Source organism: Heterodontus francisci, chromosome 5 (genome assembly GCF_036365525.1).
Source record: "Heterodontus francisci isolate sHetFra1 chromosome 5, sHetFra1.hap1, whole genome shotgun sequence".
Classification (NCBI taxonomy): Eukaryota; Metazoa; Chordata; class Chondrichthyes; order Heterodontiformes; family Heterodontidae; genus Heterodontus; species Heterodontus francisci.
Genome location: NC_090375.1, coordinates 92,602,048 through 92,626,731, shown reverse-complemented (window position 1 = coordinate 92,626,731; position 24,684 = coordinate 92,602,048). Strand labels below are relative to the sequence as shown.

The 24,684-nt window shown below is 44.1% G+C and overlaps 1 protein-coding gene across 1 annotated transcript in view; it reads right to left on the bottom strand.

Moving 5' to 3' along the window:
* The window catches only part of LOC137369570 (putative Polycomb group protein ASXL3), a 412,154-nt gene that overhangs the window by 300,467 nt on the left and 87,003 nt on the right, over nt 1-24,684 (bottom strand). The window contains exon 5 of the mRNA XM_068030859.1: nt 12,873-13,000. Coding sequence (XP_067886960.1) covers nt 12,873-13,000 — 128 coding nt within the window. The remainder of the gene's footprint in view (nt 1-12,872; nt 13,001-24,684) is intronic.

Below are 24,684 nucleotides of genomic sequence, written 5' to 3'. Positions count from 1 at the left end.
CATGGGATCTTTTACATACACCTAACAGGACATATGAGGCTTGAATTTAATGTCTCATTTGAAAGGCAGTGCAGCACTCCCTCAGTACTGCACTGAAGTTTCAGTCGAGCTTGTATGCTCAAATCCTTGAATGAGCCTTGACCCACATCCTTCTATGTCAGAAGCAAGAGTTCTACCACTGAACCAAGGCTGACACTGTAAAGAATAAAAAGAGATATGGGAGTGAGAGCACAGAAGTCCGAGTGAAGTAGGAGGACAGCAAAAAAAAGTACATTCTAAAACACAATTTTGGCTACAGTGGAAAGGGGGAGCAGAGGGGGAAGGAGGAGCAGGGTATGTTAATTGAAATAATGAAGTAGATGAAGTACATTTGATTTAAAATGAACTATATCTTTACCATTTGTAGCAAGAATAGACTGTGATGTGCAGTCCCTACAAGATGTGGAAGCTACGAACAGAAGATCTTAACTTAGGCAACAAATTTGTCGGAATTGTCTCCAACTGAAATTACTTGAGTTCAAAATCTCAGAAGTCGAGGTGGAATTACATGCAATCAAGCAAGAATTTAAGAAGGTAGTCACCCTACAAAGACAGAAAGAGTATGCAATGGTAGAAAAAGATTTTGTGATAAACCACAAGTCAAGGAAGCCAGAAGGGAAAGAAAGGTCAAGGCTGTAGAACAAAGTAGTGATTTGGGTACAATCAAGCAGATAATGTCAAGAAGGGATAGAAAGTTTAACAACGGTAACAGGGCATTAACAACCAAGGCCACATCGGGGAAAAATGGTGAAAAGATGACATTAAATGCACCAGATATCTCAACGGACTTTATAGACAATGAAATACTTTTGAAGTGTAGTCATTGTTGTAAAGTAGGAAATGCAGCAGCCAATTTGTGCACAGCAAACTCCCACAAACAGCAATGTGATAATGTGACCATTTTGTTGACTTTGATGTTGACCTGGACACAGGGGATAACTGCTCTTTTTCAAAATAGTGCCATGGGATCATTTACATCCAGCCAAGCAGGCAAATCATATTCATCTGAAAAACAGCACCTCCATCAGTGCAACACTTCCTCAGTACTGCACTGGAGAGTCAGCCTTGATTTTTGTGATCAAGCACTGGAGTGAGACTTGAACCCGGAACCTTATAACTCAAAGACAAGAGTACTATCAACTGAGCCAAGGCTGACACTAAGTGGGAAGTAACAAAATTGCAGAGACATTAAACAAATATTTTATATCTGTCTTCACAGTAGAAGATACAAAGAACATACAGGAAATTGTTAAAAACCAAGGGTCTAATGAGAGTGAGGAACTTAAAGTAATTAATATAAGTTAAAAAGAACATAAGAAATAGAAGCAGGAGTAGACTATTTGGCACCTTGAACCTGGCAGTCAATAGGATCATGGCTGATCTGCTGTCTCAATTCCACTTTGCTGCCCCCTCCCCATATCCTTTGATTCCTTGGTAGATCAAAAATCTATCTATCCCAGCCTTGAATATATTCAATGATGGAGGATCTACAATCCTCTGGGATAAAGAATTCCAAAGATTCACAAGCTTTTGAGTGAAGAAATGTCACTTCATCTCAGTCCTAAATGATCAACAACTTATCCTGAGACCATGCCCCCATGTTCTAGATTCCCCAGTCAGGGGAGACAGCCTTGTCAGCAGCTACCCTGTCAAGAATCTTGTTTATTCAATGCGATCAACTCTCATTCTCCTAAACTCCAGAGAGTATAGGCCTAATTTACTCAGCCTCTCATCACAGGACAACCCTCTCATCCCAGCAACAAATCTAGCAAATCTTTGCTGTACCTCCTACAGGGCAAGTATATCCTTCCTTAGATGTAGAGACCAAGATGTTGCCTTATCAAAGCCCTAAACAATTGTAGCAAGACTTCCTTGTTCTGTACTCTTTTCCACTTACAATAAAGGCCATTATGCCATTTGCCTTCCTAATTGCTTGCTGTACCTGCATTGTAGCTGTCTGTGACCTGAGTACACCCAAGTCTCTCTGAACATCAAAATTTAAAAGTTTCACGCCTTTTAAAAAAATTCTGCTTTTCTTTTTTTATCACACTTCCCCACATTATACTCCATCTGCCACCTTGTGCCCACTCACTTAACCTGTATGTATCTCTTGGCAGCTTGGGATGTCGGCATCGCTGGCTAGGCCAGCATTTGTTGCCCATTCCTAATTGCCCTTGTGAAGGTGGTGGTGAGCTGCCTTCTTGAACTGCTTGAACAGCTAAGCACTGTTAGGAAGGGAGTTCCAGGATTTTGACCCAGTGACAGTGAAGGAATGGCGATATAGTTCCAAGTCAGGATGGTGTGTGGCTTCAAGGACAACTTGCAGGTGATGGTGTAGAACCCTCAAGAAGCAAGCTAATCAAACTTATCTGGAGTTTGAAAGAAGTAAGCAGCTGGCTTTTGACCAGTAGCTGAGGGCTCTTAAAGTACAGCTCAGCTATGAGAATCTCAGGGAGGTAGTTCTGTTAGAGGAATTTAAAAACTCTCGCCCACTCTCCATAAAGATCCATGTAGAGGAGCAGTGGGTTCAGAGAGCCCAGCAAGCGGCCGCTCTAGTCAATGAGTTTGGTTTAATTTATGTTGGTTTCCCAGGGCAGAACCTTTCCTAATCACCTCCACAAATCCGAAAAGGACAAAGGGTGGGAAGGTGATAGAAGCACAGGCAATCCTGGGAGACAAAGGAAAGCAGGAGACACGGGGGCCCTCATCCAGCCAAAAAAGAAGGTGCTGTGAGTAGAAGTGAGACCCGGAGGCCTGTGTGCTTCCATTGTAATAAAGCAGGGCAATTAAAAGCTGACTGCTGGAAACTAAAGGGAAAACTGGTAGGGTTAATCACAGCACACCCGCTCAGTGAACAAGTGAACCTGACAGAAAGCACAGCAGAACAAGCTGTGGCTTTAACTGCAATAAGAGTGATACCCAGGAAGTCTACCACTGCAAGTGCAGGAAAATTTAATTGGGTTCCTGAGGGTTATCAGGGTTTTTCCTGACATGAGCAAGTCTTTAATTCCAAGCTCTGGTCATCTGGACACAGATGCTCAGCCTCGGGGTCATCTATGAAAAGGGAACTTATGGAGAAGCAATGGGAAATGTGTGTGCATCTGTCAGCATTTCCAGAGGCAGTGTGCACCCTTGGAAGAGCCCATATTTAGCATGTGTGACATGATGTCTCAGGCATTTGTTTTGATGCCCACCTCCATGAAATGAGTGGCCACCAGCAAAGAGAATCAGGTCACTGAGTGCATGTTGGCCCTGACAAATGGCCTGCACAATCTGTCTGCCACTTTACACAGGATAAAGGAAAGCCTCACCTTGGTGGCTCAATGTCACACTGACATGCACTCAAATCCACTCCAGTTCTTGGCTAGCAGGGAAGTGCAGGTGGATCATTAGAGGGAATATAGAGAAAGGGCACCCTGCAGTGCGGACTCTTTGCAAGCTGCTCTCACTTCTTATCCTTGCCCCAACACTCTCCACCCCAGAGAGAGCTGCACACACTGCCATCAGCCCAGATGACCGAGTCTTCCCCTGCATAGGTGCACGTGGGGCAATTTTTGGTAGGGCCCTCTAAAGCTCAGAGGACATCTGCTAGGGGCATCTCATGTGTCAGAGCAGGAGAACGAGCAGCCTACCTCCAGCTCAGCTGAAGCCACAGGGATAGCACCACACGGGAGTAAGAGGAAGTGGATGAGAAAGACATCTAAGTAGCACAAGGAGATTCACTGGTGTTGTGCACAGCAATGCTTATGGCTTTACGTTAATGCTGATTTGAATGAAAGAAACACTTTATTTGAACTCCTCATTCTCCTAGCTTGTACTTTGCTGCAAGCCCCATTCACCCTGGACAGTAGCCTTCAAGTGAATGGTATCACCAGGTTTTATGAGGAGGAAAGAGTACGAATGTGATGATTGGATTGTTGAATGTTGGAATGATTTGTGTTGGAGTGGGATGGGCTGGAAGCACAGGGTTTCAAATGACACTGTCAGATGCCCTCGCGCACACAGATTAGGTGAAGCATGCCTGTATGAATTAGAATTAGAATTAGAACATTACAGCGCAGTACAGGCCCTTCGGCCCTCGATGTTGCGCCGACCTGTGAAACCATCTGACCTACACTATTCCATTTTCATCCATATGTCTATCCAATGACCACTTAAATGCCCTTAAAGTTGGCGAATCTACTACTGCTGCAGGCAGGGCGTTCCACGCCCTTACTACTCTCTGAGTAAAGAAACTACCTCTCACATTTGTCCTATATCTATCACCCCTCAACTTGAAGCTATGTCCCCTCGTGTTTGCCATCACCATCCGAGGAAAAAGACGCTCACTATCCACCCTATCTAACCCTCTGATTATCTTATATGTCTCCATTAAGTCACCTCTCCTCCTCCTTCTCTCCAACGAAAACAACCTCAAGTCCCTCAGCCTTTCCTCGTAAGACCTTCCCTCCATACCAGGCAACATCCTAGTAAATCGCCTCTGCACCCTTTCCATAGCTTCCACATCCTTCCTATAATGCGGTGACCAGAACTGCACGCAATACTCCAGGTGCGGTCTCACCAGAGTTTTGTACAGCTGTAGCATGACCTCGTGGCTCCGAAACTCGATCCCCCTACTAATAAAAGCTAACACACCATGTGCCTTCTTAACAGCCCTATTAACCTGGTTAGCAACCTTCAGGGATTTATGCACCTGGACACCAAGATCTCTCTGTTCATCTACACTACCAAGAATCTTCCCATTAGCCCAGTACTCTGCATTCCTGTTACTCCTTCCAAAGTGAATCACCTCACACTTTTCCGCATTAAACTCCATTTGCCATCTCTCAGCCCAGCTCTGCAGCCTATCTATGTCCCTCTGTACCCTACAACATCCTTTGGCACTATCCACAACTCCACCGACCTTAGTGTCATCTGCAAATTTACTAACCCACCCTTCTACACCCTCTTCCAGGTCATTTATAAAAATGACAAACAGCAGTGGCCCCAAAACAGATCCTTGCGGTACACCACTAGTAACTAAACTCCAGGATGAACATTTGCCATCAACCACCACCCTCTGTCTTCTTTCAGCTAGCCAATTTCTGATCCAAAGCTCTAAATCACCTTCAACCCCATACTTCCGTATTTTCTGCAATAGCTTACCGTGGGGAACCTTATCAAACGCCTTACTGAAATCCATATACACCACATCCACTGCTTTACCCTCATCCACCTGTTTGGTCACCTTCTCGAAAACCTCAATAAGGTTTGTGAGGCACGACCTACCCGTCACAAAACCGTGCTGACTATCTCTAATGAACTTATTCTTTTCAAGATGATTATAAATCCTGTCTCTTATAACCTTTTCCAACATTTTACCCACAACCGAAGTAAGGCTCATAGGTCTATAATTACCAGGGCTGTCTCTACTCCCCTTCTTGAACAAGAAGGCGGTGGCGGGCTTCTCTGGAAGCCAGGTGAGCCGCTGCAGGCACCATGGCCACATCTGGCTCCTCCTTGGATGCCGATAATTCTGCACCTTCCTCTTCCTGCAGCTCCACTCCTCCCTGCAGTAGGATGTTGTGAAGGGCACAGCAGACCACAACCATTCTGGAGACCCATGATGGGGCATAGTGAAGGGGACCTCCAGACATGTCAAAGTCCTGAAATGCATCTTCAACAACCCAATGGCTTGTTCCATTATGGTCCTTGCAGTCACGTGGCTCCTCTTGTATCGTTCCTCTGGTGCACTGGTAGGGTTCCTTACAGGAGCCATCAGCCAGGTCTTCAGTGGGTAGCCCTTAACTCCTATTGACCAGCTGCTGATGCTGTGTGGAGGAGAGAAAACCTGTGGGAGATGTAACTGCTGCATGACTGAATCATGGCAGCTCCCTGGATATCTAGTGCAGACATGCATAATAACCTTCCAGTGGACACAAACTAGCTGAATATCAAGAAAGTGGAATCCCTTGCGATTGATGAAGACTCCTGGATGATCTGAAGGTGCCTTAATTGCCACATGTGTGCAGTCAATGACTCCCTGTACTTATGGGAATTCAGTCACTGCAGAGAAGCTGACAGCTCTCCGTGTCGGACTGGCACCATCTGCAGCAGAAGTTCACATAAGTGGCGGCCTTGGAAAACAAAGCATTGGTGATCTGGGAGATCCACTTATGGGCAGCTGTCAGGCAAACCCCCCACCTGCCAAGACTGAGGCACACATTATTTCGCCACATGAACATTAAAACTTAAAATTGCAAAACCCTGACTGGAAGGACATTTGCATAATACTAGCAGTGTTGGAACAAAAGGGACCCAGTTGTTGCTTCCCGAATACACAGACGAAGTGGTCACATGACTAGCTGGCTGTTGAGATCTGAACTTCCAACAAAGGATTCAAATTGAAAAAACTCCTGGTTCTTGGTTTCATAAAACCTCTCTCCTATCTGCCCTCATCCCTCTCTTACCAGCTCCGGAAACCATTGAAGACATGTAAACTCAAAGAGAGAAAACATTTCCTACATGAACAAGGTTTAAAAGGAACGCTGGGCCCCAACAAAATGCAAGACCATTTCTTCAATCAACGACTACAGCGAGCTCAAAGCACAGTAACAAGAGATTGCCTCAAACTGTTCTACTTATCTTTTCTTCTGCTCTTTTCTGTCCCTATTTGCATGTGTGTATTGCATTTGCATGCTAGCTTGGGCGCATCGTATATCCGTAGGTGTTAACCGTATTAGAGGTTAAGTTTGAGGTTTAATAAATTTCATCTTCTTTAAACCAAAGAAAGCCTGTTTGTGCTCATTTCTTTGCCTTATAATTGGAAAGTTGTGAACAAGGATTAACAAAGGGGGAGCTCAAAATACGGAGTGTTTAAAATTAAACCCTGTTACAATAAGACTAGCTGAAGATAGTAACAGACCCCGAGACACATTGCTCACCTGGTCATAACAGCAGCAGATTGTGTGATCTGAGATGTCACCAACAGGTCCCTGAGAGGAGCTGTGATGACTTAGATGGCCACTGGCGATGCATGTCCACCTGGCCCACTTGGAAGAAGGTCTTCTTCCAGAAGGCTGCAGATGTCTGCCATGACCTGCTGTGAAAGCCTGAGCCTCCTGAAACACTGTTGTTCTGTTATATCCAGGAGGCTGATCCTCTGTCTGTATACCCCGTGCTGGGTGTATTGCCTCCTCTGAGCTGGAGCTCTGTGACCAATCCCTCTGTCCTGTGGAGAAGCATGTGGCTGTGGAAAAGGCAGCTGCGGTTGGTGTTGTTGCTACTTGTTCTGCAGCTGTTGGTGTGTCTCCTGGTGCAGCAGTTGGTGTGGCTGCTTCTGTTGTGCCTCCTCGGAGGTCCATGCTGTTGCTGCATACATTGCTCCCATGCTACAGTGAGGGCTGACAGCAGGGAAGTTGAGATTAAGGTGAGCAAAGCCCAAAGTAGGCATAATAACTTCTAAAAAGTTGGAAATCACCTTCAATGCAGTGAAATCAGTCTTAGAACAAATCCTGTGTGCACAAGCCTTTGACACAGGCTGGCCACAAGCTTTGCAATTTCATTGTTTAAAAGCTTTCCAGCATGCCAGTTTATTGAATAATCAGTCCCCGCTGTATTCTCGCCCGGTCGACCCTGGCGAGTGCCACACAGCTCGGAAAACCATCTGCTGGCTGGTAAAGCCAGAATGCTGGGTTAACTCCTGAGTTAATTGGGGATTTAAATATTTTAATTACTTACCGACAGCTCAATGGGGTTTCCCGCCTGCCTACAAACACACCCGGGTTAAGACCGGAAGTAAGCGGGACCATGTCAGGTTCCCGGCCCAACACCACTTTTCGCAGCTTTAACCCCTTGTCAGTTAAAATTCTGCCACAGAGTCACAGTAAGCACAAAAGGAGGCCATTCAGCCCATCAAGTCCATGCCGGCTCTCCGCTGAGCAATCCAGTCAGTCCCCCTCCCCTGCTCAATCCCCCTAGCCCTGCAAGTTTATTTCCTACAAATGCACATCCAATTTTCTTTTGAAATCATTGATTGTTTCTGCTTCCACCACCCTAGTAAGCAGCGAGTTCCATGCCCTATGCATCTATTTATAAAGTCCAGGATCCCATATGCTCTATTTACTGCTTTGTTAACCTGTTTTGCCAACTTCAAAGATTTGTGCACAACCAGCCCCAGGTCTCTCTCTTCTTGTACCCCCTTTAAAATTGTATCATTTAGCTTGTATTGTCTCTCCTCATTCTTCCGACCAAAATGTATCACTTTTCTACATTGAGTTTCATCTGCCCTGTGTCTGCCCATTCCATCAGCATGTCTATGCCCTCTTGAAGTCTATTACAATCTTTCTGAGTATTTACACTTCCAAGTTTCGGGTCAACTGCAAATTTCAAAATTGTGCCTTGGACTCTGTTATGAAAGTGTTTCCATTTTTTAATTTTTTTGGCGGACTCATGGTTAAACGATTGTTGGAAATTAGTTCATTCGAAAGACTGAAGAGATTGCATGGATGTGTTTTTTTCAAAAGGGTCACTGAAAGGACACATCGATATTTTTAGTTTAGTTTAGTTTAGAGATACAGCACTGAAACAGGCCCTTCGGCCCACCGAGTCTGTGCCGACCATCAACCACCCATTTATACTAATCCTACACTAATTCCATATTCCTACCACATCCCCACCTGTCCCTATATTTCCCTACCACCTACCTATACTAGGGGCAATTTCTAATGGCCAATTTACCTATCAACCTGCAAGTCTTTGGCATGTGAGAGAAAACCGGAGCACCCGGAGGAAACCCACGCAGACACAGGGAGAACTTTCAAACTCCACACAGGCAGCACCCAGAATTGATCCCGGGTCGCTGGAGCTGTGAGGCTGCGGTGCTAACCACTGCGCCACTGTGCCGCCTATTACTATTACTGGAAGAGTGCTAAATAAACATCAGAAGCCTTGCTGACTATTGAAGATGTTTTCAGAAAAGCCACATGTCTCGGTTTATAAAGGTCAGGAGCTTTTGACTTTCTACTTGGGGTATGGACTGTTTTGAATGTTAATTGGGGGTAAGCCTGCTAAGAGAGAAGCACTCAGCTCACTATTTTCCACCTCTTTGAGAAACCCTGAGAATCTAGTGTAAGAAATAGAGAAACTGAAGGAGCATTTCTCCTGAGAAGCTTCTGGAAGACTTCCTATCAACATCTGAACCAACTGCTTCTGAAAAGAATCCAGTGACCCATCTACGTGTACTCGGATGCCAGACTGTTTGCCATCTGGAACATAACATACATTATCCTATTTCTTCAAGGCGGGCAAGATAAAGGAAAATCCTAAGGCGTTTTATAAGTATATTAAGGGCAAGAGGATAATCAGGGAAAGAGTAGAGCCCATTAGGGACCAAAGTGGCAATCTGTGTGTGGCGCCGGAGGACATAGGTGGCCTTATCGGTAACTGGGTAAAACATTGAAATATATGTTGTGACCCATGGAGAAGTGGGACTAGAGAAAGACAGTGCACTCCTCCAGCCTCTGTCACAATAACTCCCAAGTCCAAGTCATTAATTTACACCAAAAATAGTAGTGGGCCTTGTACTGAACCTTGGGGAAATCCACTGTGTACCTTCCTTCAGTTTGAAAAACAGCTATTCACATATCCCTTTGATGATTTCGTATCCATGCTGCTACTGCCCCTTTTATCACACAGGCTTCAATTTTGCTTATAGGCCTAACATGTAGTAGTTTATCAAACACCTTTTTGAAAATCCAGACACACAGTATCAACTGCATTGTCCTCATCTACCCTCTCTGTTACTTCATCAAAAACTCAGTCAAGTTAGTCAAACATGATTTGCCCTTAACAAATCCATGCCAACGCTCCTTTATTAGTTCATGCTTTTCTAAGTGGCTGTTAATTTTCTCCCAAATTATTGTTTCTAAAAGTTTCCCCACCACCGACGTTAAACTGACTGGCCTGTAATTGCCAGGCTTATTCTTCTCCCCTTTTTTAAACAAGGGGGTAACATTTGCGATACCCTCAGTCCTTTGGCGGCACCAATGTATCTAAGGAGGATTAGAAAATTATGGCCAACAGCTCTGCAATTTCTACCCTAATGTCCCTCAGTATCCTGGGATGCATCCCATCTGAACTGGGTGACCTATCTACTTTAATTATAGCCAACCTTCTTCTTCCCCCTCTTTAACTATTTTTATCTCATCCAGTATCCTGGCAACCTCCTTGTTTACCATAGCTTTGGCAAAGTCCTCTTACTTGGTAAACTCTGATTCAAAATACTCATTTAGAATCTCAGCCATGCTTTCTGCCTCCACCAATTTATTTTGGCCCCTAATCAGCTCCACTACTCCTCTGACAAACCTTTTACCGATAATAATCCTATAGAAGAGCGGCACAGTGGCGCAGTGGTTAGCACCGCAGCCTCACAGCTCCAGGGACCCGGGTTCGATTCTGGGTACTGCCTGTGCGGAGTTTGCAAGTTCTCCCTGTGACCGGGTTTTCGCCGGGTGTTCCGGTTTCCTCCCACAGCCAAAGACTTGCAAGTTGATAGGTAAATTGGCCATTGTAAATTGCCCCTAGTGTAGGTAGGTGATAGGGAACATGGGATTACTGCAGGGTTAGTATAAATGGGAGGTTGTTGGTCGGCACAGACTCGGTGGGCCGAAGGGCCTGTTTCAGTGCTGTATCTCTAAATAAAAAAAAATAAAGACCTTTGGATTCCCTTTTATGTTAGTCACTAATCTAGCCTTGGACTCTCCCTCATTGTCCCTCTTATTTCATTCTTCACTTGTCCTCTGTACTTTTTATATTCAGCCTGCTTCTCCCTTGTATTATCAAGCTGATATCTGTTATATACCCGCTTTTCCTGCATCCTACTCTACAAATTTTTCATCATCTAGGGAGCTCTGGCTTTGGTTGCCCTCCCTTACCCACTTGTCGAAATGTACCTAAACTGTAGCCAAACCATCTCCTCCTTAAAGAACAAAGAACAAAGAAAATTACAGCACAGGAACAGGCCCTTCGGCCCTCCAAGCCTGCGCCGATCCAGATCCTCTATCTAAACATGTATCTACTATTAACTCCAAAGGTCACCTATTACTCCATGACATTTCTTTCTGCCTGCCTGTCATTGCTTCCAATCTACCTGGGCCAAATTTCTCCTCAATTCATTTAAAATTAGCCCTCCGCCTTAAAAGTGAAGCATTTTTATTCTAAATTGCTCCTTCTCCATGGCTAACTGACTCTAAACCTTATGATACTATGATCACTAGTCCCAAGATGATCCCCGACTGTGACATTTTCCACTTGACCCATTTCATTCGCCAGGTCAAGATCCAGTCGTACCTCCTTCCTTGTTGGGCAGAGAAAGATACCAATTAAGAAAATTCTCCTGAACACACTTCAGAAATTCCTCTTCTTCTCTGCCCTTAAGAAAACCACTGCCCCATTCAATATTGGGGTGGATAAAGTCTATAGTTCTTGCATACCTCAGCAATCTCTTTGCAAATCTGCTTCTCTATCTCCTTCCCACTATTTGCTGACATATAAACTACACCAAGTACCGTAATAGCTCACTTATTTTTCTTATCTTCAACTAAATAAATTCTGTCTTGACCCCTCAAGAACCTTCTCAAGAATACAACAAATACATGGAATTCTTATGGAACGTTGATTACACGGCTCTTTTTTCAAATGAAATTACTATGTGCTTGAAAGGAGGATTGAAGATTGTATTACGCAATTTTGTGTTTCAGCTTGATTCAGTCCCATACTGAAGGTTTGAGCTCATAATCTACCCTGAGACTCCAATGCAGTGCTCAGTGAGCACTGTATTGAGAGGTGATGTGTTCCAGAAAATAGTAAGTCAAGGTCTCATCTTAAAGATCCCATCTTAAAGATCCCATGGCAGTACTTGCAGAACAGCATAGAGTACACACAATACCCTCCTCAGTCTTCAACCTCAACCAATAATACTAAAAAGTAGATTAACAGACATTCTTTGCATTGTTTGTTGATGGGACATTGTTGGTGCAAAATGGCTAGCGCATTTACTAACTTAACAGTCACTGCACTTCAAAAATAATTTCTGCTTTAACATGATAAGGTACTATATAAAATACTATTATTATTATATATAAATGTGGAACACATTGGTTCTACAATCCGAAAACCATACAATATTTTGGGGAATGCTTCCATGCCAGGATTGAACAATCTCGGTGAAATGTTACATTGATGAAATTTGATGAATTAATGAACTTTACTTGTTTTTCATGTATCGTTATGGAGAAATTACATTTTCTGTATATTATCTATAGTTAGGTATCTTTCTTTCTTTCTTTTGGGCCTCCTTATCTCGAGAGACAATGGATACGCGCCTGGAGGTGGTCAGTGGTTGGTTGTATTATCTATAGTTAGGTATCTATTTCCTAAGATTAAATAAGTTTGCTAGATTCTGTGATAGAACAAATTATACAGATCTGCAGAACTGGCCAATGTAATAAAATTATCTTACATTCTTATTTTGTGTTTTAATTATAGCTTGGGATCATATATTTTGGATGGGAAAAAACACAGCCAGCCAAATTAAAACAAAAGATCTAACATTCACCGAATATGCTGGGAGAAAATTAAAAGGTACTTTGCGTGAAATGTATCAACTTCGGTCTAGGAGGAGGAACATCTTGAAAATAGTCCAAAATCTGAAAGGGGTTTAGTTAAAAATCTAACTGACTGACACATGGCAAGAAAATTAGGAAAAAGTAATTAAACTAAAGAAAACAAATTACTACTAACTACAAACTACTATATTATACATGGAGTAAAAATTGCAATTACATTAAGCTTACCTGTTTTAGTGCTTTTTTGGTATGCTGTTGAGTAGAAGACAACACCTTGTTTTGTGCAACTGTCGTCGAAGAACTTGTACTATTTGGAGAAGAACTGTCATCAGGCACAGGTTTTGGGTCTGGACAAACTGGAAAAGGACGTTAAAAAATATTGGATCACTGACGACACTGTAGGTATCAAAGACATTTAATCTATGATTTTAAATAAAGATTGAAAAATTACATAGAGGAGCAAACATGTGCAAATTTACAGGCCATTAAAGATGGCAGTGCATGTGTGTAAGGCCATTAAAAAGACAAACAAAGCCTTTGGCTTTGTTTATTGTGGCATAGAATACAATAGCATGGTGGTCATTCTAAACTTGTACAAGACCTGATATAGGTTATTATTGGACTGCTGTGCATAGTTTTGGGCACCCCATTATTGGTCAAATTTAAAAGCAAAAAATATGCTACATAGATCTGCTAGGACATTCCAGGAATGAGGGGTTACATTTATGAAGAAAGAATTGAAAATTAGGTCTTTTTTCACTAGAGTTGACATCCTCCATCATATTTTGTCTCCAAGCTTGAGATCACCCATATAGTTGCCCCTGCTGTTCCTACTTTTACTCTCCCCCTTTCTGCAAGAACCCCCCTCCCCCACCAGCCAGCCGACCATTTGGAGTGGCACCAATGCCTTAACACTTTCTAGATTCTCCACAGCACTCCCCTTGCCCTTTTCAAACTCATCTCTTGCATGAGACCCACCACCTGCCCAATAAATCTCCTCCCCATTCAATTCCTGATCACACATGCTACTTGATCCTGGCCCTCATGTTAGTTGGCAATGTTAATAGTTTCCTTTACACCGGCACCACCCCTCCCCCCTTCAATAATGTGGTCATCATTGTCGTATAAGGGTTCAAAAGGATTATGGTTTGGGACAGTGTGAGTAATATCTCCCCCTACGATGATGTAAGAGATCAAATGAGAGAGACTTGAAGAAGAAGTAGCATGGCATCAATGGAGTTAGAAATACTTATGTAAAGCTGTATATAGTTCATTAATATGCAATAAACTAGTTATTGTTAAAACTTACTTAAGACTCAGTAAGCTCTCCTAGCTAGACTACCAAACAATACAATATGGTGAACAGTGGTGGTTCTTGCCATACAACACCCAGAAAATTTTGAAAAGAAGGTTGGAAAGTCAGACCTGGGAAAAAGTGACGTCAAAACTGCAGAAATTGAGAAGAGGCTGCAAGTAGCTCCAGAGTTGCTCGGTGGCATGGAGAGTCGTGGGTTCGGCTTGCAGCAGTATTCAGGCTGCATCACAGAGGAGTAGTGATCTGTGAAAAAAATCTCGCTCCAGCGATCACAGATTTTGAGTCGGAGAACCAAGCAATGGTCGGGGATCTGGTGAGCACCTCTTAAAAAGGGTAGAAAATTGTTCTTAACAGTACACTAGACAGGCAGCACCAGGAGAATCCAATCCCTAGCAAGGGTGGATCTAAGGACGCGCCATTACACGTGGTGACCTCAAGGCACCACAAAAAGAGAGAATAAAAAGTGATTGCAAATATTCCATACTCCAGGGGAAGGAACTGAAGAGATTATTGAAATAATGCTGCAACGATGCGGTTAAGAAATAAATACTTAGTCTAGTAGAGAGAATTCCCAGGGAAAGTGAGTGACTGCAAGCTGAGAAATGTGGGAAAACTTCCAATGCTGCAGGGAAAAATTTAAAACAGAAAATAAACTGCCTCGAAAGCTTAGAAAAGCCATGAATCTTAAATTTACGTTACCAGAGAGGTTTGGACACACGGAAGGACCAAATCAAACTCAAAACTGTTCACTTTGGAGACAAAGATTTCTGAGCTACAGAATTGCTTCAAAATTAGCCAGCAAATCTGAAGCAGAACAAGTCAACACATTACTTTATTCCATAGGAGCAATAGTAGACAATGTTATTGCAAGACAAGGCATTAATGAGACATCAGATAAATTTGAAGTTTTAAAAGTCTTTGATAGCTATTTCAACCGAGGAGCAACAAGATTCTAGAAAGGGCCAAATTCTACAGAAGGGTCCAGAAACCAGGTGAACCAGCAGATGCTTTTATTAATGACCTTTACAGGCTTGTTAAAGGATGCGAATGTGGAGACCTAAAGGCAGAATTAATACGAGAACGCATTGTAGTAGATATTGCTGATGAATCCCTTTCAGATTTATTGCAGTCTAAGGGAGACCTCACCCTAGTAGAAGCAATACAGCTGATGAGACAAGCAGAGGTCTGTAAGCAGAATATAACAATCTTGAGAGGTGAAGAAAAACCTTGGTTCAGGAAACGTCCAGTAACTGTACAGTTCCTTAAGTACAGGACTGTAAAAGAAGCACCAGAAAAGAAGGTACACCTAGGAGGGAAAGTGCAAGATGCCATGAAACCCTGCCAGCACTTTGGCGCCAAAAAGATCCACAGGCACGAACAGTGCCCTGCAAACTAAGCAGAATGCTTTCACTGCAAGAAAGTTGGCCATTTTGCGAAGATGTGCCTAAGTCAAACTCCTACTTTCACAGGTTCCAAAGAAAACATCTTCACGCATAGAGCTATTAATGAAGTTGAACAATCTCCATCAGAAGAGAAATCAGAAAACTTCCTTGGTGAGATCAATGACCCTAATCATGCATTCTGGTCTGCCGATATATATATCAATGGACATATCGCCAACTTTAAGCTAGACAGTGGAGCAACTGTAACAGTTTTATAAGACAACGAACCGTGGTTATCAATACATTGCCTGCAATCACCAAAAATTCAGTTACACAGTCCAGGTGGAATTGAACTAAGAATCAAGGGAAAGCTACAGGCAACACTCCAGTACAAGGTAAAGCAGATATTGGAAACACTAAAATAAAAGCAAAATACTGCGGATGCTGGAAATCTGAAACAAAAACAAGAAATGCTGGATTCACTCAGCAGGTCTGGCAGCATCTGTGGAAAGAGAAGCAGAGTTAACGTTTCGGGTCAGTGACCCTTCTTCGGAACTGACAAATATTAGAAAAGTCACAGATTATAAACAAGTGAGGTGGGGGTTGGGCAAGAGATAACAAAGGAGAAGGTGCAGATTGGACCAGGCCACATAGCTGACCAAAAGGTCACGGAGCAAAGGCAAACAATATGTTAATGGTGTGTTGAAAGACAAAGCATTAGTACAGATTAGGTGTGAATATACTGAATATTGAACATCAGCAAGTGCAAACCTGAAGAAAAACAACCTGAAAAAAACAGTGGGTGAGCAAACTGAACAAACTAAGATGAACTGAAATATATACAAAAAAAGATTGTAAAAAATGTAAAAAGGAATGCCAAAAAAAAAAAAGGAAGAAAAAATAACTAAAAATGACTAAAAATGAAAGTAAAGTGGGGGGCTGTCATGCTCTGAAATTATTGAACTCAATGTTCAGACCGGCTGGCTGTAGTGTGCCTAATCGGTAGATGAGATGCTGTTCCTCGAGCTTGCGTTGATGTTCACTGGAACACTGCAGCAATCCCAGGACAGAGATGTGAGCATGAGAGCAGGGGGGAGTGTTGAAATGGCAAGCAACCGGAAGCTCAGGGTCCTGCTTGCGGACTGAGCGGAGATGTTCCGCAAAGCGGTCACCCAGTCTGCGCTTGGTCTCCCCAATGTAGAGGAGACCACACTGTGAGCAGCGAATACAGTATACTACATTGAAAGAAGTACAAGTAAATCGCTGCTTCACCTGAAAGGAGTGTTTGGGGCCTGGGATAGTGAGGAGAGAGGAGGTAAAGGGACAGGTATTACACCTCCTGCGATTGCAAGGGAAGGTGCCCTGGGACGGGGACGAGGTGGTGGGGGTAATGGAGGAGTGGACCAGGGTGTCGCGGAGGGAACGATCCCTTCGGAATGCTGACAGGGGAAGGGAGGGAAAGATGCGACTGGTAGTGGCATCACGCTGGAGGTGGCGAAAATGGCGGAGGATGATCCTTTGGATATGGAGGCTGGTGGGATGAAAAGTGAGGACAAGGGGAACCCTGTCACGGTTCTGGGAGGGAGGGTTCTCCCAGAACCGTGACAGGGTTCCCCTTGTCCTCACTTTTCATCCCACCAGCCTCCATATCCAAAGGATCATCCTCCGCCATTTTCGCCACCTCCAGCGTGATGCCACTACCAGTCGCATCTTTCCCTCCCTTCCCCTGTCAGCATTCCGAAGGGATCGTTCCCTCCGCGACACCCTGGTCCACTCCTCCATTACCCCCACCACCTCGTCCCCGTCCCAGGGCACCTTCCCTTGCAATCGCAGGAGGTGTAATACCTGTCCCTTTACCTCCTCTCTCCTCACTATCCCAGGCCCCAAACACTCCTTTCAGGTGAAGCAGCGATTTACTTGTACTTCTTTCAATGTAGTATACTGTATTCGCTGCTCACAGTGTGGTCTCCTCTACATTGGGGAGACCAAGCGCAGACTGGGTGACCGCTTTGCGGAACATCTCCGCTCAGTCCGCAAGCAGGACCCTGAGCTTCCGGTTGCTTGCCATTTCAACACTCCCCCCTGCTCTCATGCTCACATCTCTGTCCTGGGATTGCTGCAGTGTTCCAGTGAACATCAACGCAAGCTCGAGGAACAGCATCTCATCTACCGATTAGGCACACTACAGCCAGCCGGTCTGAACATTGAGTTCAATAATTTCAGAGCATGACAGCCCCCCACTTTACTTTCATTTTTAGTCATTTTTAGTTATTTTTTCTTCCTTTTTTTTTTTTTTGGCATTCCTTTTTACATTTTTTACAATCTTTTTTTGTATATATTTCAGTTCATCTTAGTTTGTTCAGTTTGCTCACCCACTGTTTTTTTCAGGTTGTTTTTCTTCAGGTTTGCACTTGCTGATGTTCAATATTCAGTATATTCACACCTAATCTGTACTAATGCTTTGTCTTTCAACACACCATTAACATATTGTTTGCCTTTGCTCCGTGACCTTTTGGTCAGCTATGTGGCCTGGTCCAATCTGCACCTTCTCCTTTGTTATCTCTTGCCCAACCCCCACCTCACTTGTTTATAATCTGTGACTTTTCTAATATTTGTCAGTTCCGAAGAAGGGTCACTGACCCGAAACGTTAACTCTGCTTCTCTTTCCACAGATGCTGCCAGACCTGCTGAGTGAATCCAGCATTTCTTGTTTTTGTATTGGAAACACTGTATGTTCTACAGAATCAAGAATTTTCTCTTTCAAGTGGATAATCTTATAAGTAAAGTGTATGAAGTTAAGCAGCAAGAATCCAGGAGTCACTACCAAAAGACTTTACAAAATTATTTACTGGTCTAGGAAGACTTAAGACTGAATATAGTATTACTTTGTGAAAAGATGCTAAACCTGCATGCCTTTTCATGCCTAGGAAGATACCACACCAACTAATGAAGCAAGTCCAACTTCAACTAGAAGAGATGACCAGGATGGGAGTCATTTCTCCTGTCATTAAACCTACTGAGTGGTGCTCTGGAATGGTTCCAGTTCCTAAACCTAACAGTACTCTTCGTATTTGTGTAGACTTAATTCAACTTAATGAGGATGTAGCCAGAGAAATCCATCCGATGTCCTCAGTAGACAAAAGCTTGACAAAGTTATCCAAAAGTACCATGTTCACAAAGCTGGCGCGAATAGTGGCTTTTGGCAGGTCCCGTTGGATGAGAAGTCAAGATTATCAACAACCTTCATTACTCCGTACAGATTTTGTTTCAATCTTTTACCACTTGGTATAACATCTGCACCGGAAATATTTCAAAGAACTACGTCGAACATTCTACAGGGCCTTAGAAGTGTAATATGCCACATGGACAACATCTTAGTCCATGGGGAATCCGTCGAAGAACATGACCTGAGGATTAGAGCAGTTTTGAATCATCTACAAGAAGGCGGCCTGACACTTAAATTTTGTGTACCTCAATTAATTCACCCCTGAGCCTCCTCTGTTCCAAGGAAAACAACCTTAGCCCTTCCAATTTTTCCTCATAGCTGCAACTTTCAAGCCCCGGCAACATTCTTGTAAATCTCTGTACTTTCTCCAGAGCAATTATGTCCTTCCTGTAATGTGGTGACCAGAACTGTAAGCAATACTCCAGCTGTGGCCTACCCAGCACTTTATACAGTCCCAGCATTACATCCCTGTTTTTGTATTCTATACCTCGCCCAATAAAGGAAAGCATTCCATATGCTTTCTTCACCACTCTATCTACCTGTCCTGCCACCTTCAGGGACCTGTGGACATGCACTCCAAGGTCTCTCACTACTTCTACCCCTCTCAAGACCTCCCGTTTATAGTGTATTCCCTCGCTTTGTTTGCCCTCTCCAAATGCATTACCTCACACTTCTCTGGATTGAATTCCATTTGCCACTTTTCCACCCACTCAACCAAACCATTGATATCATTCTGGAGTCTACAGCTATCCTCTTCACTATCAACTACACAGCCAATTTTTGTGTCATCAGCAAATTTCCCAATCATGCCTCTCACATTTAAGTCCAAATCATTAATATATACCACAAACAGAAATGGACCCAACACTGAGCCCTGTGGAACATCACTGGAAACCGCTTTCCGTTCGCAAAAACATTTGTCAACTACTACCCTTTGTTTCCTGTCACTGAGCCAATTTTGGATCCAATCTGCCACATTCCTCTGTATCCCATGGGCTTTCATTTTACTGACCAGTCTGCCATGCGGGACCTTGTCAAATGCCTTACTAAAATCCAGGTAGACCACATCCACTGCACGACCCTCATCAATCCTCCTTGTTACTTCCTCAAAAAAATCCATCAAATTAGTAAGACATGGCCTTCCCTTAACAAATCCATGCTGACTATCCCTGATTAATCCATGCCTTTCTAAGTGGTAGTTTATTCTGTCCCTCAGAATTAATTCTAATAATTTATCCACCACTGAGGTCAGACTGACCGGCTTATCATTATTTGGTCAATCCCTCGCACTTTTTTTAAACAATGGCATAACGTTTGCAGACCTCCAATCCCCTGGTACCTCGCCCGTATCCAGTGAAGATTTGAAGATGATCCTCTATCCGCTATCTCCTCCCTGGCTTCCTTTAGCAACCTGGGATGCAATCCATCCTGCCCTGATAATTTATTCACTTTCAAGGATGTCAGACCCTCTAGTACTTCCTCTCTCATTATGCTTATCATATCTAATATTTCACTTTTCCTCTTTAACCACAATGTCTGCATCATCCCTCTCTTTTGTGAAGACAGAGACAAAAAACTCATTAAGAACCCTGTCCACATCTTCTGCATCCAGACATAAGTTCCCTTGTACATCTCTGATAGACTGATAGATGCCAATATTGTAGCTGTACTGGAACAGCTTGGCTAGGAGCGCAGCATGTTCTAGAGCATTAGTCTTCAGTACTATTACCGGAATGTTGGCAGGCCCCAAAGCCTTTGCGGTAGCCAGTGCCTTCAGCCATTTCTTGATTTCACGTGAATCGGATTGGCTGAAGACTGGCATCTGTGATGCTAGGGCCCTCAGGAGGAGGCCGAGTTGGATCATCCACTTGGCACTTCTGGCTGAAGATGGAAGAGCTTTGTCTTTTTGCACTGATGTGCTGCACTCCCCCATCGTTAAGGATGGGGATATTTATGGAGCCTCATCCTGGGTGAATATATTTTTGCTGCTGATGATGGCCCACAGCGCTTCGTGGATGCTCAGTTTTGAGTTGCTAGAACTGTTCGAATTCTATCCATTTTGCACAGTGGTAGTGCCACACAACACGATGGAGGGTATCCTCAATGTGAAGATGGGACTTCGTCTCCACAAGGACTGTGCAGTGGTCACTACTACCAATACTGTCATGGATAGATGCATCTGCGACAGGTAGATTGGTGAGGACGAGTTCAAGTAGGTTTTTCCCTCTTGTTGGTTCCCTCACCACCTGCTGCAGACCCAGTCTATCAGCTGTGTCCTTTAGGATTTGGCCAGCTCGGTCAGCAGTGGTGCTACCGAGCCACTCTTGGTGATGGACATTGAAGTCTCCCACCCAGAGTACATTTTGTGCCCTTGCTACCCTTGGTGGTGCTTCCAATTCATGTTCAACATGGAGGAGTACTAATTCACCCCAGCCTAGAGGGGGTGTTACATGGTAATCAGCAGGGGGTTTCCTTGCTCATATTTGACCTGATGCCATGACACGTCATGAGGTCCAATGTCAATGTTGAGGATTCCCAGGGCAACTCCCTCCCGACTGTATAACACTGTGCCACCACCTCTGCTGGGTCTGTCCTGCCGGTGGGACGGAACATCCGCAGGGATGGTAATGGTGATGTCTGGGACATTGTCTGTAAGGTATGATTCTGTGTGTATGACTATGTCAGGCTGTTGTTTGACTAGTCTGTGGGACAGCTCTCCCAATTTTGTCACAAGCCCCCAGATGTTAGTAAGGAGGACTTTGCAGGGTCGACAGGGCTGGGTTTGCCATTATCATTTCTGGTGCCGAGGTCAATGCCAGGTGGTCTGTCTGGTTTGATTCCGTTTCTTAGATTTTTTAGTGGTATGTACAACTGAGTGACTAGGCCATTTCAGAGGGCTTTTAAGAGTAAACCAGTTCTCGGTCCAACTAGGAAGGAAGTATTAAAATAAAAGCAAAATACTGCGGATGCTGGAAATAGGTTCCGATGAAAGGTCACAGACTTAAAACATTAACTCTACTTCTCTCACCCCAGATGCAGCCAAACCTGCTGGATATTTCCAGCATTTTATGCTTTTATTTAGGAAGGAGGTATTGCTGGACCTGGTGCTCGGAAATGAGGTGGGCCAAGTGGACCAAGTGTCTGTGGGGGAGCACTTGAGTAAGAGTGAACATTGTGTCGTAAGGTTTAGATTGGTAATAGAGAAGAGCAAGGAACAATCTAAAATAGAACATCTAAATTGAGAACTTCTCAATGGGATGAGAGGGGATCTAACCAGGGTAAAATGGAACCAAGGATTGACAGGAAAATTTGTAATGGAACAATGGATGATCTTTAAGGAGGGGATGTTTCAGGTCCAGGCTAGGTACATTCCAACAAGAGGGAAAGGTAAGGGAACCAAAACCAGTGCTCCTAGGATGGCAAGGGAGATAGAGAATATAATGAGGATGTATGATACATGTCAAGTGAGTTCTTCAAGTGAGAACCAGGCCAAATACAATAAGTTGAGAGGGGAATTGAACAAGAAAATAAGACTGGCAAATATGAGAATACGAGGGAGAATATTAACATCAAAAGGAGCCCAAAAATCTTCTCCTGGCATGTAAATAGTAAGTGGTTAGTAAGAGGCAGGGTGGGCCTTTTAGGGACAAAGAAGGTGATATATGCTTAGAGGCACAGTGCAAGGCTAGAATACTTAATGAGTACCTTGTATCGGTGTTTATTAAGAAAAAGGATGCTGACAAAATATCGGCAGAAACAGAGATTATAGAGGTAATGGATGGGGTGAAAATTGATTGGATGGATGTACCGGAAAGGCTGGCAATGCTTAGGATTGATAAATCACCTGGTCCAGACGGCTTGGATCCCAGGTTGACGAAGGAAGTGGGGGTGGAGATAGCGGAAGGGCTTGCCATAATCTTCCAATCTTCCCTAAATATAGGGGAATTGCCACAGGATTGGAAAGTGGCAAATCATAGAATCATAGAAAGTTTACGGCACAGAAAGAGGCCACTTGGCCCATGTGACACCTTTATTGAAGAAAGAATGTAAGGACATTCCTAGTAATTACAGGCGGGTCAGTTTAACACCAGTGTGGGTAAGGTTTTAGAAACAATAATCAGGGGAAAAAATTAACAGGTTTGAATTAATTAAGGAGAGTCAGCATGGATTGTAAAAGGCAGATCGTGCCTGACTAATCATATTGAATTTTTTGATGAAATAACAGAGGAGGCTAATAAAGGGAAAGCAATGGATGTTGCCTATATGGATTTTAAGAAAGTGTTTGATAAAGTATGACATGAAAGACTGGTTAACAAAATTGAGATTCATGGAGTAGGAGGGTCAGTGTCAGATTAGATTTTTAAAAAATTGGCTTAAGGACAGAAAACAGTGAGTTGTGATAGATGGTTGTTTTTCAGACTGCAGGATCAGAGACAGTGGTGTTCCTGAAGGTTCAGTGCTCGGACCACTGCTTTTTTTGATTCAAGCAAATAACTTGGATATCAGAATCAAAGTGATTATTGACAACGCAGCTGGCAGCTAACGTCATCAGACAGCACCAGACTGCGCACAGGCGCAGATTGGCTCCTACTCTCTGCGCATGCGCTGTGTTCCGCATTGCCAGGATGGGTTGGCGCATGCGCTGATGACGTCATCGCGGAATGCAGGCAGAAACTGGCAGTGGGGAAGCGGGGGTGGGGAAGCAAGGAGAGTGCGGCAGAAGAACTCCTCCTCCGCCCCTCCACCCTGCCCGCCCATTCGCTTCCCCCCGCCCGCCTGCTCGCTCACCGCCCCCCCCCTCACCGCTCGCTCGCTCACCCCCCACCCTCTCGTTCACTCCCCACCCGCTCATTCACCCCCTGGCCCGCTCGCTCACTCACTCACTTCCTCCCCCACCCCCCGCGCCCACCCTGCTCGCTCACTCCGCCACTCCCCGGCCCACTCGCTCACTGCCTCCCCGGCCTGCACACTCACTGCCTCCCCGGCCTGCTTGCTCACTGCCTCCCCGGCCATTGTGTGCTGCCATGGGTTTAGGTTGCCTTCATGTGATTATTTGAGCAGCGCCATCTTTAGTCCTGGCAGCTACCTGACATTGCAGACTGTGACGTTTTAGTGGCACAGGCTGCATTTGCGCATGTGCCATTGCAGAGCCACCTAGCGGTTGCGTTGTCAGCAAACACAGCCTATTGGAGTAAAATTGTACAATTTGCGAATGATACCAAACTTGGAGGAACATAGGAGTAGGCCATTCAGCCCATCGAGCCTGCTCCGACATTCAATACAATCATGGCTGATCAACCACTTCAATGCCTTTTTCCCACACTATCCCCATATCCCTTTATGTCATTGGTATTTAGAAATCTGCATGAAACATACTCAATGACTGAGCTTCCACAGCCCTTGGAGACTGGCAGACAGTGAGGATGATACCAATTGACTGCAACAGGACATAGATAGGCTGGCAGAATGGGTAGACAAGTGGCAGATGGAATTTAATACAGAGAAGTGTGAGGTGATGCATTTTGGCAGAAGGGATAGGGAGATGCAATATAAATGGCACAGTTCTAAAGAGTGTACGGGGTGGAGGGACCTGGGGGTCCATGTGCATAGATCATTGAAGGTGGCAGGATATATTGAGAGAGTAGTTAGCAAAGCATATGGGATCTTGGGTTTCATAAATAGAGGTATTGAGTACAAAGCAAGGAAGTTATGCTGAACCTTTATAAAGCTCTGGTTAGGCCACAACTAGAGTATTGCATCCAGTTTTGGTCACCACACTGTAGTAAGGATGTGAGGGTCCTTGAGAGAGTGCAGAGGAGATGTACCAGAATGGTTTCAGGAATAGGAATTTTAGCGACAAGGTTAGGTTGGAGAAGCTGGGATTGTTCTCCTTGGCGTAAAGGAGATTGAGGGGAGATATAATAAAGGTGTACAAGATAATAACAGGTTTAGATAAAGTAGACAAAGAAAGGCTGTTCCCATTAGCTGACGGGTACAAGGACTAGGGGACACAGATGAGGCTTTGGGCAAAAGATGTAGGAAGGATGAGAGGAACAACTATTTTACGCAGCAAGTGGTAATGACCCAGTGCTGCCTAGGAGGGTGGTGGAAGCGGAG